The sequence below is a fragment of the Jaculus jaculus genome, chromosome 3, assembly GCF_020740685.1.
Source record: "Jaculus jaculus isolate mJacJac1 chromosome 3, mJacJac1.mat.Y.cur, whole genome shotgun sequence".
NCBI classification, from domain to species: Eukaryota; Metazoa; Chordata; class Mammalia; order Rodentia; family Dipodidae; genus Jaculus; species Jaculus jaculus.
In genome coordinates this window covers 50,850,706-50,867,029 of record NC_059104.1, presented here as the reverse complement: position 1 = coordinate 50,867,029, position 16,324 = coordinate 50,850,706, and the positions used below count along the sequence as shown (strand labels likewise).

Here is a 16,324-nt window from a genome sequence, read left to right as displayed (position 1 = left end):
TTACACAAACTCTCCCTCTTTCCCTCCCTCTCCCCCTCTCTCTCTCAGCTTCTGTCTTTGTCAAATAAAAATAAATAGAAATATTTAAAATACTGGCAAGCTAATTTTGAGTCATCTATTTACCCTTAAAATGATAAGCTCCCCCCCCCACCGGATCCTGACAAGGATGACCTGTACATATTAAGAGATATACTTGTATCATATACATCTTATAGTACTGTAAATTGTAAGGACCAGGGTGGATTTGCTCTGATTCTAAAAGTGCTTGGAAACATGTTTCATTAAAATTTATTAAAGCAATATGTTTGGAAATAAATTTGATCTAAAGAAAGCATCGGGACTTTACAAGTATAAATCTCGGTAAGGCCGAACAGAATTCCTCAGCTAAAATGAGAAGTCTGTGTATTGAGGAATTCATTCCCCTTCCCTAAGTAACTACTGGTTTCCTCCTGTCCCAGAAGCGGCTGTCAATTACCAGTCTGTTTTTGAAACGACATCAGCTAGCTGTGGTGATGGCGTTTAAGCCGTGTGCCTGCCCTTGGAATTGGCAGCTGGAAGGCTGAGCCACTCTGGCATATTTCTTCAGGCGGTGAGCCGGCGAGAAGACCAACCCAGAAGCTGGTGCAAAACTTTTCAGCCAACATCTCTGGGACAGCGTTACCCATCCGGATGCTGTTTTCCGATTGGCCCGCGCGAATCCGGACTGCCCAATCATGCTGGAGCGTCCTCACGCCTGCGCACTGGGGGAATCCGCGGAGGGCTTCAGCCCTACGGAGCGCTGGCGAAGGGCGCCGGCCAGAGGGCGCTGGCAGCGCGGCCTTAGTGCCTGGGTTGCAGGTCCGCGCTGGGACCAGGGACCCGCCCTGGAGGGAGCAGGGGGGCGCGGCCTGATAAACCTGCCCCAGCACCGCGGCCCGATTTCCCCAAGTGCAGGTTCTGCAGGGTCGCCCGCTCCCTAGGTCAGAGCCCATGTGCCCGGGCGGACTCCGGAGAAGCCGGCGCTGCTGCGCTTCTCTGGAAGGCGACGGGAGCGGCGCAAGCGTGGGCCGGCCGCTTGAGCCCGGTGCGGCGCGGGCCGCGGTGGACCGTCACACACGGGCCTCGGTAGCGCCGTCCCGCTGCGCCCGCACCACCCGTCCCCTCGGCTTGCAGGTGTGCATCTTCCCAAAGTGACCCCGACACGGCGGCACGGAAGGACGACGCCTTCCGCGGGCGGGCGACGCCCCGCGCTCGCCCTCGCCCACTCCCGGCCCACACCCGGTCGGCCCCGCGGCCGCTCGCAAAACGCGGCGAGCGGAACCGCACGCGGACGCGCCGGCCGCACTGAGCATGCCCAGTGCTGGAGCCGACCGCAGGAGTTTTTTCTTTCTTTCTTTCTTTTTCTTTTTTTTAGGGGGGGGTCTCAAGTAAACGACCTGCCCCCCCACCCCACCTCAGTCCCTCCACCGCCCCCCGGGGGCCCCAGCAGCTACCATGGCCGAGCTGCCCGGCGCGGCGTTGTCCCAGGCGGGTTGGTAAGTGCTCCGTACCGCCGGCCGCCGGGCCTCGGCTCCCGGACGCTCGGGGCGAGGGGCTGCGGGCAGCGTGGCGGGGTACTCGGTCGCCGCCGCCCGCCCGCCCCCTCCCCCTCCCGGCCTCTCCGGGGCCCTCGGGGCCGGCTCCGCCCCCGGCGCCACGCGGAACCCCGCGACTCCCGCTCGTCTCGCCGCGGGGCGGCGGCGGCGGCGGCCTGGGCTCCGGCGGCGAGAGCGAGGCCCAGGCCGGAGCCGCGCAGCCCTCCCGGGGACCTGCAGCGCCGTGAGGCCGGCGCGGCGCGGCGCGGCCCGAGCCCGCGGCTCCGCAGGAAGTTGCCGGGCGTCCGGGATCCCAGCCCAGCCCAGCCCAGCCCGCGCCGCCGCCCCGGGGCCGCCTCGATCGGGGTCCCGGTTTCTAGGCTGCCGCTGTCCTTCCTTCACACGCTACTTGCCAAGCCCAGAGTGACCGCCTTGTCCACTCGTGGGGGCGGCGGAAGAGGGGAAAGGGGTGCTCGCTGCAACTTTTCTTGCAAAGATGGCCTTGTGCTGTGTAAAGACGTTTTCATGTCCGAATGTTTGGGCTCAAAGCAAATGACGAGTGACAGGAGATGAAGCCGTTTGGCGAACTGCGGCCATTTCAAGTTGTAAACATCCAGTTGAATTCACAGCCTCGCACGGGCACTGCCTGGTCTGGTGGGTAGGAGCGAGGAGGAAATATTTGCCCCAGCTTTCTGTAGTGAGAAGGCACTGGGAGGTACCGAGACCACAGCCAGGTAGTGTTGGGAACCTGTAAAGAACAGGTGAAGTGCTGTGGAATTGAAGGAGAGTTAATGTCCCAAGGAAGCAGGCTTTCTGGAAGCAGGAAACTGCTTATGGTTTTGCAGAACTGACCTTGACCCACGGCTCTCTTCTTGGAAGTAGGAATGTGTTCATTCAAGATGAAGTCCGAGAAGAAAGGTACTACCAGTGTTTGCAAGATGTAAATCTGACTTTAATCCTAAATTTTTTCATCAGTAGAGTGTGTTTTAACCCCACCAGTGCTCTTGGATTTTCTTATAGACTAGTGCTTATTCGCTCCATTTCATAGGTGCAAGGAATTGAGGCAAGTAACTGTTAGGTAACTTTCCCTAGTGACGTGGCTAAGAAGTGGTGGGACCACAGTCCTGGTACTTCCTTAATGCATGTTTCCTGCAGATTCCCCCCCCCCCCCACATCATCTGTACAGCAAATAGTAGTTAAAAATTCATCTTGCTCTTTTTTTTTGTTCTTTTAGCTGAAATCTCTCTTCAATTTCTTTACTTCCTAAAGCTGTCCTGAATGATCTTGGAACACTCTTCATTTTATTCTCACTATGTAGTCCAGGCTGGTCTTGAACTTACGGTCCTCCTAACTCGGCCTGTCTAGTGTTTGAGCTAAGGGCTTACGCCACCCTGGCCTTGGGTGACTTCTCTGAGTTTATCCCCAGTCCTCGTTACATTGAGCCCAACTCCTACAAACTGGCAATAGTTGATTTATAAATACGGTCTTTCATGCTTTCCAACATATTCCTACTTCCTCTAAAAATGTTAGTTTTCTTGTTTGGATCACCGAACTATTTAAAATTTGTCGTCTTTGGACTCTTAAGCTCCTTAAGTGCAGGAATCCAGGTCTTCCTTTTTTTCTGTAATATTTTTAATGCTAAGGAGTATACTATGAAGCAGTAAAGTCTGGTAGAGTTGACCTTGGAATGCCCTGTCCCCCTGCTTTGTTAGATTATTATAAAACTCCAGCAGTTAATGTATCATTTGCCACTTTATATTGCAACTTAAGTGTTTCCATGTTTCTGTTTTCCACCAGTCGTCTCCTTCTCTGTGGCAGTGACTCCTAAACAGTTCATATCTATAAAGGCAGAGATGAATAGTTTTTTGTAATCCCTGTGGTTAACAAGGAGTTTTCTTCACTGAAAAGAAAACTAATAAATTAAATAAAAAACAAAAAAACAAGGAGTTTTCTATAACTCTTGACAAAGCTTCCCCCAAGTTTGTGCTCTTCGAGGCTTTCAGGGGGCGTGTATTAGGCCTTTAACTAGAGATGGACTGTGTTAAGACAGAACTCCAGAGGTTAAAGTAAAGAAGAGTAAAATGTGTAGACTGGAGAGAAACTTTTTACCAACTCTTCCAATTCTGACGTCTGGAGTTTCCTCTTGCCCCAAAGGTTTTTTCTTATTTTCACTAAAAAACCTTTAAATTTATTTTTCTTACTCCAAGTCTTCTGTGTACTAGATTGACTTTAGGACTTAAATGATATAACATCTATACTATTAAATCTGTTTTATCACTTCATATAAAGTAGTAGATCAGGGGAATAATTAGTTTTGAGTTCTCTTGTTTCTGATGATGTGATCTTTAGGGAGATGCAAAAGATTTATGGAAATTTATGTGGTTTTGTGAGTACATATTTTTATTTTAAATTTTAAATGTTCAGTAGAACTAAAACATATTTTTCCGTTTTATTTATTTATTTCTTTCAGAGGGAGGGAGAGAGAGGTAGTGGGCGCACTAGGGCCTTCAGTAGCTGCAGATGAACTCCAGATGCATGCACCCCCTTGTGCATCTGGCTTACATGGGTTCTGGGGAATTGAACCTGGGTCCTTTGGCTTTGCAGGCAAGTACCTTAACCTGCTAAGCCATCTCCCCAGCCCCAGTAGATTTATTTTTTTTACCCAGTGTTTAAAAAATATAACTTCAACAGTAGTGTAATTCCTGCTTCTCCATCCTAATGACCTGTAACACACAAAGTATAAGGTTTTGTGGAATGTAATGTTTGTTACAAGGACTTCTACAGTAAAGTAGTTATATTTGAATAATGCAATAATTTAGAATTCTTATTTTTTGTATGCATAGACTAAATTCATAGAAGAGATTTGTGTAGAGAATAATAATAATCTTGTTTTCTTCATTTGTCTTTAGAGAGAATTTAGGTTTCTGTCAGTAGTTCTCAGGGATATTGTGGTGGTTTGATTCAGGTGTCCTCTATAAACTTTTGTGTTCTGAATGCTAGGTCCCCAGCTGGTAGCAATTTGGGAATTGAAGCCTCCTAGTAGTGATATATTCTTGGGGGTGGCATTATGGGTATTAGAGTCAGCTTCCTCTTACTGGTGTTTGGCATGCTTTCCTGCTGCTATTGTCTACCTGATGTCCACCCTCTGCTCATGCCATTGTTTTCCCCTGCCATCATAGAGCTTTTCCTCGAGTCTGTAAGCCAAAATAAACCCTTTCTTCCCACAAGCTGCTCTTGGTTGGGTGTTTTCTGCCAGCTAAGCAAAGCTGACTGCAACAGATAGTAATCTTTTAAATTTATTTTTCTTTAAATTGGAAATGTGTCACCATTATATTTTTTTATTTTTATTTTTTATTTCTTGAAGTAGGGGCTCACTCTAGCCATGCTGACCTGGAATTCACTCTGTCATCTCAGGGTGGCCTTGAATTCCTACTTATGAGTGCTGGGATTAAAGGCTGTATTTGTTTTTGAGATCATTCAGTTAGTTTTGCTTATCTATCCTTGTGCAGATGAGGACGTTGAAGCATTGAGAGTAGCAATGATTTGCCCAGCTATAAGTAGCAACACCAAAAACAGCCCAGTACTTACTTCCACTGAGTTGTTGCAGCCACTTCTTGTTTAAATGGTTGATAAAGCTTAGTGGTATATGCCTGTAGTCCCAGCCTGGGCTTCATAGTGAGATTCTGTGGCTCAAACAAAACAAAACACAACACAACAAAACACAACATAACACAACAAAACAAAACAAAACACAAAAGTAACCAATCTAAATCAACAAATGTAAGCAAGGCAAAAACCAAACCAAACCCACATTTTAGAACAGAACATTGTTATTAAAGCATTTTGTAGTATATACATTTACTCTTTTTTTTGGGAGGGGGGCAGAAGCTTATTCTGAGGGTTGGTTATATATGAATAGTCTAATGGGAGGGGGTAGATCACAGATGAGCCTAAATAATGGTACCAAACTGCCTGTATTCACTGAAATGAAAACTAATAAATTAAATTTAAAAATAAATAAATAAATAAATTTTTGTTTTACATTAGACAACCCAAATTGCTGCATTGGCTTCATTTGTGAAGAATGTCATTATATTGTGTGTTTTGTTTCTTTCAGGAGTTTTGAGTTTAAGACTATGAGGTGGATTTAGAAATTGTGTTTTCATGCTGCACATGGCACCTCACACCTGTAATCCCAGCACTGCTGAGGCTGGAGGATTACTGCAAGTTTGGGCTACAAAATTATTTATCATTTCAAAGTATGTTTCAGAACCCCAAAATATCAAACCACAGAGTACTCTAGGTATCTGTTTTTTGAGGAGTGCAGGATAGAGGGGATAGAGCAAGAGGCCAAGGGTATGCCACTTCCTTGAGTTTCTCCTTTGCTTCTGGTTCCTGGTGCTGCTGGCAGCTTCTGTCCTTCTTCTGTTTTACCTTTGAACCGCTAAGAAACTGCAGCTTATGTACTGTAGTAGACTGTGGAGCCCACCACTGGGGTAAGTCAGGAGATAGAAACATAAGCAGCAGTGCAAATCACAAAGGATTCCTATTCTATCTTTCCACATGTTGCCTTGCAGCAGCTACTCTTCAAAAGAAAAGTGCAATAACTTTTGAGCATTTTGCTGGGGTTTTAAATTCCTAACTTTTGATCTTCCATAGATGGAGCTCTTCCTTTCATGTCCTGTCACTCAGAAGCATCTTCGTAGCCCTAGTGATGATCACATTAAGAATTGTCAGATTGCCATTCTGCTGTCCACCTCCTGCATCTTTCTTGTCCACTTGTTCGGTTTTCTGAGAGATAGGATGCTGCAGGAAAATGCTGGTGAATGAATGAGCTCAGTTTTCAGCTTAAACCACCATTTGAGCTGCACTGATACAGCTTCATCAATATTACTGTACCTTATCAGATACCAATGGTGATAGTTATGTAATAGGAACTTATGAAAATGGTAAGAAAGTTTTTTCTCAATACTGTACAAGAACAACTATTTGGCATAGGTACACTTGTGAGGAATATTGGTAGTTCTTCCTCCTACCTCTTCCCCTCCTTTTTACTTTTATTTTTTTCCATAGCCTCTTTTTGTAGCCCAGGCTGACCTTGAACTCGAACTGCTTCTGCCTCCCCAGTGCTGGTATTATGGCCATGTGGCACGACACTCTGTTACTAGTAGTTCTTTGTAAGGTATTAAGTACATGCTCTTTTTGCTACCTAGAATTAAGAAATTCCTTTTACTAGCACTATACTCTTAGTGCGCTATTTTTGCATGGATCAGGACCATTATAACATCTTCTAGATGCCAAAGAACAGTAGAAGAAAGCAATTACTTTTATTTGGTTTTCAGGGACATGTATTGGGATATCTTTTTATTTTGAATTATTTTCTATTTCTTTAGTGACTGTTTGGAGCTATCTCTAGTTTATGTTGTTTGTCAAATTAAAATGCTCAAAGGTAGTGTTCCTTTGCTGACTTTGTCGTGAAACATGTTATGTATTGCCTTGCTGCTTCTGTTGATAGTATAAACTGCTGAAAATGACTGGGTATTTTGTTAAACTGTTCAGGTTTTAAGGTGCTGTTTGCAGTGATTTTTTGGTGACTAGCCTATAAATCTAGTTTCAACTGCCTGTAGACTTGACTGCCTCAGGCATAAAGAAGGTATAAAAAGAAACTTGCTACCTCAGCAGGTTGACAATAATTTTCTTTTTTCACACAGGCGCATTTGCAAAATCAACTAAAAATTGCATAGTAACATTTCAAGAATCATAAAAATAGGACTACATCAACTTATTTTAGCTTATGTTTTCACTTTATAACCGAAGAATATTTGGCATTTTGATTTACGTTACAATTCATCCTATCAGTCTAAAAGTTCCTCCTTTTTGAAGGTAGGCTCTGTAAGTAGCTGGAGAGCATGTGCCTTCCAAGTAATTTTGGGATAAAGTAGATGCCCAACAACAAAGAAGTTTTCATGTAAAAACTTGTGAACTACTGGTGGAACCATAGAACAAAAAAGACAATGACAGAAGGGGATTAGGAATATCTTTTATCAATGTCAAGAGTTAAAAGGGCATCAAATGTTAAAGGTACAGGTAGCAGAAGAGTAGCACCCTATTGATGGGGAGAAGGAAAAAAGCAGTGTCAGGCTTCAGGCCTGGGCCGAGAGCTTTATGTGTAATGTGACCCTCTACATGTCTCCTGGGTGGGTGGGCCTGTGTCTGGGTGTGTACATGTTCTTCTCATTTGTAGAGGAAATAGCCACCTTCAGTGCACTGCTGTTACTGGCTGGTTGCGTTTATATTATAAGTCAGCACAGAGAAATGTAACTATACAAAAACATGTGTACTGAAATGTATGTAGTCAATATTTAAGGCTCCTGTATACAAGGCATTATGTTTGTTTTTGGAATATAATGATGTGTAGCAGGCAGGATTTAAACATTTTATGTATTGGCATTTTACCTACAGGGTGGTGTTGAAACACATCTGAAAGCCATTAATCCAGACTTAGGAAGTCTAGTATATTTATAAGCAAGGCCTGTTGTATATCTTCTCTTAACATTGTGTCTGGGTTTTGCCTGAGAAATACAGGCAGATTCATCAGTATACTTCTCTAGCAAATGGTTATTGAACATTGTGTTGTGGCCAGGCACTTTTGTTAGAAAGGGGAATTTGAGCTCTAATGGTGGCAAAAATGCTTCCTTGAGATGTGGAAGATGACTGGGAATTTACTGGACTGAGTGAGGGAGAGCAGCCTCTGCAGCCCACATGGTACTATGGAGCATGGTGATGTCAGACACTTGAAGAACCAGGGTGGCTGTAAGAGCATCCAAGAGGATTGGGCAGTAAAGTAAGGCTGGGTGAGATTTGTAACTAGGTCCTGTAGCTTGGACTTGTAGGCCATGTTAAGTTTTGTTTTTACTCTGTAGTTAATGGAAATTGATTGAAAGAAGTTTTAATGAGGGATTGAGAGGATTAAGGTAGGGGTGATACAGGTTTTATAATATCCTTGCACTGCAGAAATTGAAGCTGGGCAGGAGTCAATGGAAATAGGAGGTAGAGCAATAGATTGATTAGAAAGATACTTATGAAATAGGTGGATCAACTTTTCATGGATTGGGTATATTAGTGACAAGGGAAGTATCAAGGAATTGATTTCTAGTTTTCAGGCTTGCATACATGTATCAATATTACAATTCAGTTTTATAGGCATTAGAAGATGGTCATACTTTGTGGGGATGGATTGTGAATCAAAATTAGATATTAATTTGAGTTTTGAGGTGCCTTGGGGTCATTTAAAACGAGATGCCAGCTAGGCAGTTAGACTAGAGATATCAACTTGGAGACATTTGATTATAGCTGGTTATTGAGACCATGCATGGATTAAATCTTCTAAGGCTGTGCTGTCCAGAGTGGTGGCATTAAGCACTGAGTCAGGCAGCTTTCCATTGTGTCACAAACTTAAAGGAAAACAGACATTTTGACTCATGCTTTCTGAGATTTCAATCCATGGTCACTTGGCTGTGGATGGGGAATGGTAGGTAGAAAGGGAGGAGATGGAGAGGAAAAGGGTGAGGGAAGGAGGGGAAGAGAGCACCCAGTGCATAAGATTGCTAGGGAAAAGATACACTCCTGTAAGGCACAACTCTAGTAACTTAACTTCCTCTCACTAGGCCCCACTGCCCAGGTTTCTATACCACGTTCTCACAGTCTGTACAATTATGAACCCATCAGTAAATGAATCCACTGAAGAATCAGAGCCCTCTTCATGTAGTTATTTCCTCAAAGACCCACCTCTGAACACTGCCACAGTGGGTCTCAAGCCTTCAACACATAAACGTGTGGAGACACCCACTTCCAAAACATAATAGCCATATTTAGCTGCTGAATACTTAAAAAGTGTGTAGTCCAAGTTCAGATATAGTAGAAATGAAAATTGTTACTGTATTTGGAAAATTGAGTGTAAAAATACAGTTTTCAATTTTATATATTGGTTATATATTGAAATAGTAATTTCAGTATATTGTACTAAGATTAATTTCATCTGTCTCTTCATTTTTTAGATATATTTTATTTATTTATTTATTTGATACAGACAAAGAGGGAGGGGGAGAGAGAGAGAGAGAGAGAGAGGGGGGGGGGAGAATGGGCGTGCCAGGGCTTCCAACCACTGCAAATGAGCTCCAGATGTGTGTACCCCCTTGTGCATCTGGCTTACGTGGGTCCTAGAGAATCAAACCGGGATCCTTTGGCTTTGCAGGCAGACACCTTAACCACTAAGCCATTTCTCCAGCCCTTTCTTCATTTTTCTTCATTTGTGCATCTGGCTTTATATGGGTACTGGGGAATCGAACTTAGGCTTTGCAGGCAAGTACATTAACCACTGAGCCATCTTGTCAACTCCATTTATAGTTATTTGTAATACTCAGAAGGGTTGAGACAGACACACCCTAGGCCACTAAATACTTGTGGAATATATGTTAATGTCATCTTTATTAGTTGGTATACTTTATCAAATTGATTTTGTGTTCTCCAAGTGCATCAAATTTTACTTTTTTTTGTAGAGAATTTTACTTTTTAAATGACCATTTTAAAATTAAAAACAATGTTTTATGATAACTGATCTCAACAGAAAATACTGAAACTAGGGCTGGAGAGATGGCTTAGCGGTTAAGGTGCTTGCCTCTAAAGCCTAATGACCCAAGTTTGATTTGCCAGTACCCATATAAGCCAGATGCATAGGAGCACATGCATCTAGAGTTCATTTGCAGCATCTGGAGGCCCTGGTGTGCCCATTTTTTTTCTACTCTGTCTCTCTTCTCTCTCTGCTTGCAAATTAATAGAAAAATTAAAAGAAAATACAAAAAATAAGTTGCTAGAAAGCTTTCTCTATTATTGATAATTTCTACTTTTGTTGTTATAATTCAGCTGTTATGAGATTTAACTGTTAATGTGAATGATGATCACATGTATAAGTATTTGTATTTAATTAGAAGTAAAATTTGAAACATTACTAGAAGTTCTTTGCTTGAGATGGCCAACTGTAATCTTTGAAATGTTAATAGAAAGTGGTGAATTCCAGGTTAGCCTGGGCTGGAGCAAGACCCTACCTCAATAAACCAAAAATTAAAAAAATGAATAAAATAAAAATAAAGTATAGCTTAATTTAGTATAGTTTATCCTAGTCCTAATTATTATTCTATACATTTGGTATTTTATAAGATATACTACAAAGAATATATATATAGTAATTTAGGATTGTTCATAACTGTGTATTCCAGAGTAGAAAGGCATTTGGATGAAGCAGTTGCAACTCATTGAGGGTCTTTGATGAGGTATGGAAGCAGGCTTCCAGGCATTGTGCAGCCTAGTAAGCTCACATAGGGTCCAATCCGTAGGGGTTTTACCTGGAGACTCTGCTAAGCATAAGTTGCCCTTTTGTTAACTTTTAATTATGGGCAAGGAAAAGGACATCATGTTGTTGGTTAGGACACAAAGAACGTGTAATAAGCTTCTTTGTATCCCTGCTCAGTTCCCTGAACTCAGAATGACAAGTACAGGCAACCCTTTCTGTCTGTGCTGAAAGCCCAAGTTGGTATGCAGGCTTGCGGTTTCTAGGGGGTTTGTCACCATCTTTTGTCCAGGCTACTTGCTGGATTCCCTCAGTACCATTTATTCTAAATTGAATAATGATACATTACTCCATTTATTTTGCTTATAACACAATACCACAGACTGGGTAAATTTTAAAGATATTTATTTTGGCACATGGTTCTAAATGTGCAAGGTTGAGAATCTGCCTCTGGTGATGTCCTTCTTGCTGGTGGCAGAGTCCTGAAGTGGTATAGGGCCTCACATGGCAACAGTCAGGGAGTGTATGTATTTACGCGTCCTTGTCTTTTTTACCCTCTTCTTATAAAGTTGCTAGTATTCATTTGTGGAGGTCTCCACTGTAATGATTTTGTCTTCCAAAGGTCCATTCCTAAATATCTGTCATATTAAATTTCCACCTTCTTTAATACTTTACAGTGGAGATTAAACTCCATTGTGAATTTTAAAGGGGAAAACTATATTCAAAGCATAGCAAGTAAGATTTCCCCATTATTATTTGACCTGTGAGAAAGAATAAAATGTCGTATAAACTTTAATGCCTATGGGGTACTGAGATCGCATTTCATATTTAAATAATCATGACCACATCATGATAGACATACTGAAGTCCAATTATCTTCAAAGTGCAACAGAGCCTTGAGTTTTAGTAGTACTTGTGTGATAATTTAGTGAAAATAAAGAAACAGATTAAATATAAAGCTGCCCTGAGATATATCTTTCTAATATTATAAAAAAGGTCCATGTATTTCTTAGGTTGCTGTCTCAGGAGAGACCCCATAGAATAGTGGCCTGAATAACATTTTTAGCCATTTTTCCCTCTGTCGGAATAGCCCTGAGTATCGTGACAGTCCTGCCTTGTATTTTTTGCCTCTCTGCCCTTGTTGCTTCCATGCGTGAACAGCATTGGGCTCAGCTGGTAGCTTGTCAGAGCTGTAGCTTCAGTTCTGTCTCGTGAGACCTACTTAGTCATCATCTGCAGTGTAATGAGATTTCCTCAGTGATTCTTGTGTACATTCGAGTGTGAGAGGCACTACTCTAGAATATTCTTTGTCTTCATGGTCAAAGATGGTTAGCTGTCACCTCTCAGTTTATATAGCAGCAAAGGAAAGAAAGGAAAGAACAGAGAATCAGAGTCAGTCTTGATGAAAAGTCTTTGACTTCTAAGAATTTCAGTCTGTGCATCTGAGATTCTACGAACTAGCTCAATGATTCTGTGAATTAAAAAAATTCCAGTTTGTCACAGACCAATGTCTTGTAAATTATACAGCCTTGAGGCCATGTCGGATTGCTCCAAGTTTCTGTATGTCTGCCCCAGTTCCTGTACTTTTTCCATCTTGCAGCAGTAACAAAGTGTATGGATTGACGTTGATCTGTGGGCCCCACGTGAAGGAGTGCTACTCTACCTGGTCACAACTTGAATTTTGAATTGATTGTAATCTTTTTATAGTAAATTTCAGTCAACTGATATGAATAAATGAAACCCTACTTTTTGTCTTTTCTACTTTAAAAAATTTTTTTTTGTTGTTTATTTTGTTTATTTATTTGAGAGCAACAGACACAGAGAGAGAAAAAGGCAGAGAGAGAGAATGGGAGCCCCAGGGCCTCCAGCCACTGCAAGCGAATTCCAGATGCGTGTACCCCCTTGTGCATCTGGCTAACGTGGGTCCTGGGGAATTGAGCCTCGAACCGGGATCCTTAGGCTTCACAGGCAAACGCTTAACCACTTAGTCATCTCTCCAGCCCTGTCTTTTCTACTTTTGATTTAATTTAATAACCTTTAAAAAATGTTTGTGACAATCTTATGTTTATGAAGGACTGTTCAGCTTAATAAAGTCCTTCATAGTACATTGTTTACATTTCATAATAGTAAATAGTAGCTATTATATTTGCTCATAAATGGGTATGTTTGCTTTTAAAAGCTGGGCATTGTGGGATGTGCACATAGCCCTAGCATTTGGGAGGCGAAAGCAGGAGGATCTGGAGTTCAAGGCCAGCCTTGGCTACCTACAAGTAGCTGGATGTAGCCTTGGTTACATGAGACCCTACTTCAAAACTCATCAAATAACTTTGTTATGATGTAATGCCTTTTTGTGTTTCCTAACTTCTTGATGCTTTTAATCATGAATTAATATTAGATCAATTTGCTATTCTGACCCTTATCTGTGCCATTGCATTGGCTAGATGCATTCCTGGTCTTGCTGGTTTGTAGGTCCGTACATTAGCATTAGTTATTAGTTCTGCTTCAGCATGTTTTCATGGAAAACAAAATTGAATTGGATTGTTGGTCATCCTTATGTTAACTTTAATGGATAAATTGAATTGTTTATAATTACTGGTACTGCTTTAATACTTTAAGTGGAAATACATGTATACCTATAGATTGTTGTACTTGAGACATAGTCTTTCAGGGAAAAGTAAGCTTGAGCTTGACTGAATAGCTCATTGCTACCACGTATTCTCTGGTATCCTCTGACAGCACCCTCCTTGCTTGCTCCTCTCTCTCTCTCTCTCTCTTTTTATTTTATTTTGCATTTTTTGCCTAAATACTCAATGCAGTTGAACTAATAGGCTAACCAGAAGTCAGGACTGTAAAAGTGTCATGTAGAAATAGGCTCCAAAACTTAAATCAGCTTTTGTTTGAAAGTAAGATTAACAAATTATTTGAATAAATTTATCTTAGAATGAGTTACTTATAGTTATTTAGAATTCTGTCACAGAACTCAGAAAAAGGAAACAGTGATCTTTAGTTAGGTTCACTTATACTTCTTAAGAAGCAGTGTGGTGGGGGCTAAGAGCTTAGGCTCTGAAGCCTAGCTGTGTTGTGCTGAGGCCAGTGTTGGTTTTGCTGTTAATTAGCTATAATGCTGGCCATTTGTCTTTACTGTCCTTTGCCTCAGTCTGCTCATCCATGAAGTGGTGTCTGTGGTGGTAGTGTCTGCATGGTACACAGTGTGTAGTTAGGAAGAGGAAGGGTTAGTTAGTCCACAGAGAGAGTGCTTGGAGCACTGCTTGGCATTTACTAAGAACATCAAGTCTACACTCTCTTCTTGTTGCCAGTTAAGAAATGTCACATGACTTGCACATATGTAGATTTTTGTGTTACTGTTTTATTAGTATTTATTTATTTGCAAATAGAGAAAGAGTGACAGAGAGAATGAGAGTGGGTACACCAGGGCCTCCAGCCACTGCAAACATACTGTGTTACTTTTGCAAAAAGCAGATACTCTTTATTTCAGAGTACTCTCTATTGTTTGAGAGGACCTTCTTAGGGATTTTGAATCTTCTTTTGAGGTTTTTTTTTTTTTTTTTGATAACTTCTGTACATAGAGACAATATGCCATGATCATAATCCTGTTCTGTCACCTTCCCTTCTCCCCCTCCTGAGTCTCCCCTCCACTGAATTTCTTCTTCTTTCCAACTAGTCTCTTTTATATTTTGATGTAATTTTCCCCCCCTTTTGTAGGTAGTTTCAGCCACTGTAAGGTCATGAGTACTATGGCCACTTTGTATCTTGAAACAGTATTGCAAAGCACTGCTCCTCCTCTTTTGCCTCTTAATAGTCTTTCTATCACCTCTTTTGCAATGGTCCTTGAGCCTCGGAGGGGTGTGATAGAGATGTCTCACTTAGTGCTGAATATACCACTGTCATTTCTTCTCAGCATACCCATACACAGTTGAGGCTAGGACCACATATGAGAGAGAACATGTAGCATTTGGCTTTCTGGGTTTGAGTTACTTCACTTAGTATAATCTTTTCCAGATTCATCCATTTCCCTGCAAATTTCATTTTTCTTCACAGTTGAATAAAACTCCATTTTGTATATCTATCACATCTTTATTATCCCTTTGTCAGTTGAAGGGCATCTAGACTAGTTCCATTTCTTAGCTATTGTGAATAGAGCTGCAATAAACATTGTATGAGCAATATCTCTGTAGTAATGAATAGTCCTCAGGGTATATGTCCAGGAGTGGTATACTGAGTCATATGGTAAGTCTGTTCTTAGCTGTCTCAGAAACCTCCATGCCAATTTCTATAATGGTTATACCAGCTTACTACACTCATATCAGTAATGGAGAAGGGTTTCCCCTTTCCCCAGTATTTATTGTCATTTGATTTCTTAATGATAGCCATTGTGACAGAAGTGAGATGGAATCTCAAAGTAGTTTTCAACTCTGGCCAGAATGGTCCATAAAACTCTGCTTATGACACTGCAAAGCATCTCATAGGTCAAGGTTTCAAATCTTCCCATATTCTTCCCACAAATCTGTTCCAAAAGGCCAAAAGCTACACAAGTTTCTAGCAGCAATGACTACACTCCTGGTATCAATTTTATGTTGTAATTATCTTCTCCTTGCTGGTACACAACACTTGACCAAAAGCAGCTGATGGGAGGAAAGTTTTCATTTTGGCTTATAGTCTTGAGGGGTAGCTTCATGATGGTGGGGGACAGTATGGCATGAGCACAGGCTGGATATCACCTATGTCACAATAGGTGGAATAGCAGTAAGAGAGTGAGCCAAGTTCAGGCGAGGGGGAATTGCCTGTAACACCCCCGAAACTTGCCCCCCTAACAAAACACTGCTTCTAGCAAGGCTCTCCTCCCAAATCAGTTTGGCTCCAAGCATTCAGAACACATGAGATTATGGGGGAGACCACTTTTGAACTGCCACACTGGAATAGTCTTTAGGGTCCTTTATGTATATAATCGTACCATCTGCAAATAACACTAATTTGAAAATACAATTAAAACATTTTTTTTTTTTTTGAGGCAAGCCCAACAGACTGGCCTTTTTTTTTTTTTTTAAATGTGAGAGAATGAGAGCAAAAGAGACAGAATTGTCGTGCTGTGGTCTTAGCCACTGTAATCAAACTCCAGATGTGTGTGCCACCTTGTGTGCATGTGCAAACTTGTGTTATTGCATCACCTTTTTTGTGTATGACTTACGTGGGACCTGCCGAGTCAAACATGGATTCTTAGGCTTTGCAGGCAAATGCCTTAACTGGTAAGCCATCTCTCCATCCCGAAAATAGAGTTTGGTTTTTTTTTTTCTTTTTTTGAGGTAGGGTCTCACTCTAGCCTAGGCTGACCTGGAATTCACTGTGTAATCTCAGGGTGACCTCGAACTCACGGTGATCCTCCTACCTCTGCCTCCTGAATGCTGGG

The 16,324-nt window shown here is 41.9% G+C and overlaps 1 protein-coding gene and 1 pseudogene across 4 annotated transcripts in view; both read left to right on the top strand.

Moving 5' to 3' along the window:
- The first annotated feature begins 1,112 nt into the window (after positions 1 to 1,112).
- The window catches only part of Tdrd3 (tudor domain containing 3), a 206,771-nt gene continuing 191,559 nt past the window's right edge, over positions 1,113 to 16,324 (top strand). The window contains exon 1 of one of the 4 annotated variants that reach the window (XM_045145435.1): positions 1,113 to 1,152. Coding sequence is in view for 1 of the 4 variants with exons in the window: in XM_045145433.1 (XP_045001368.1) it covers positions 1,474 to 1,514 (41 nt within the window). In the remaining 3 variants the exon portion in view is untranslated. Of the gene's footprint in view, positions 1,153 to 1,376; positions 1,515 to 1,988; positions 2,472 to 16,324 lie in introns of those variants that run through there. The other 3 variants (XM_045145433.1, XM_045145436.1, XM_045145434.1) reach the window with 3 other exon arrangements.
- LOC101608356 overlaps positions 2,123 to 16,324 on the top strand; it is a 28,476-nt pseudogene continuing 14,274 nt past the window's right edge.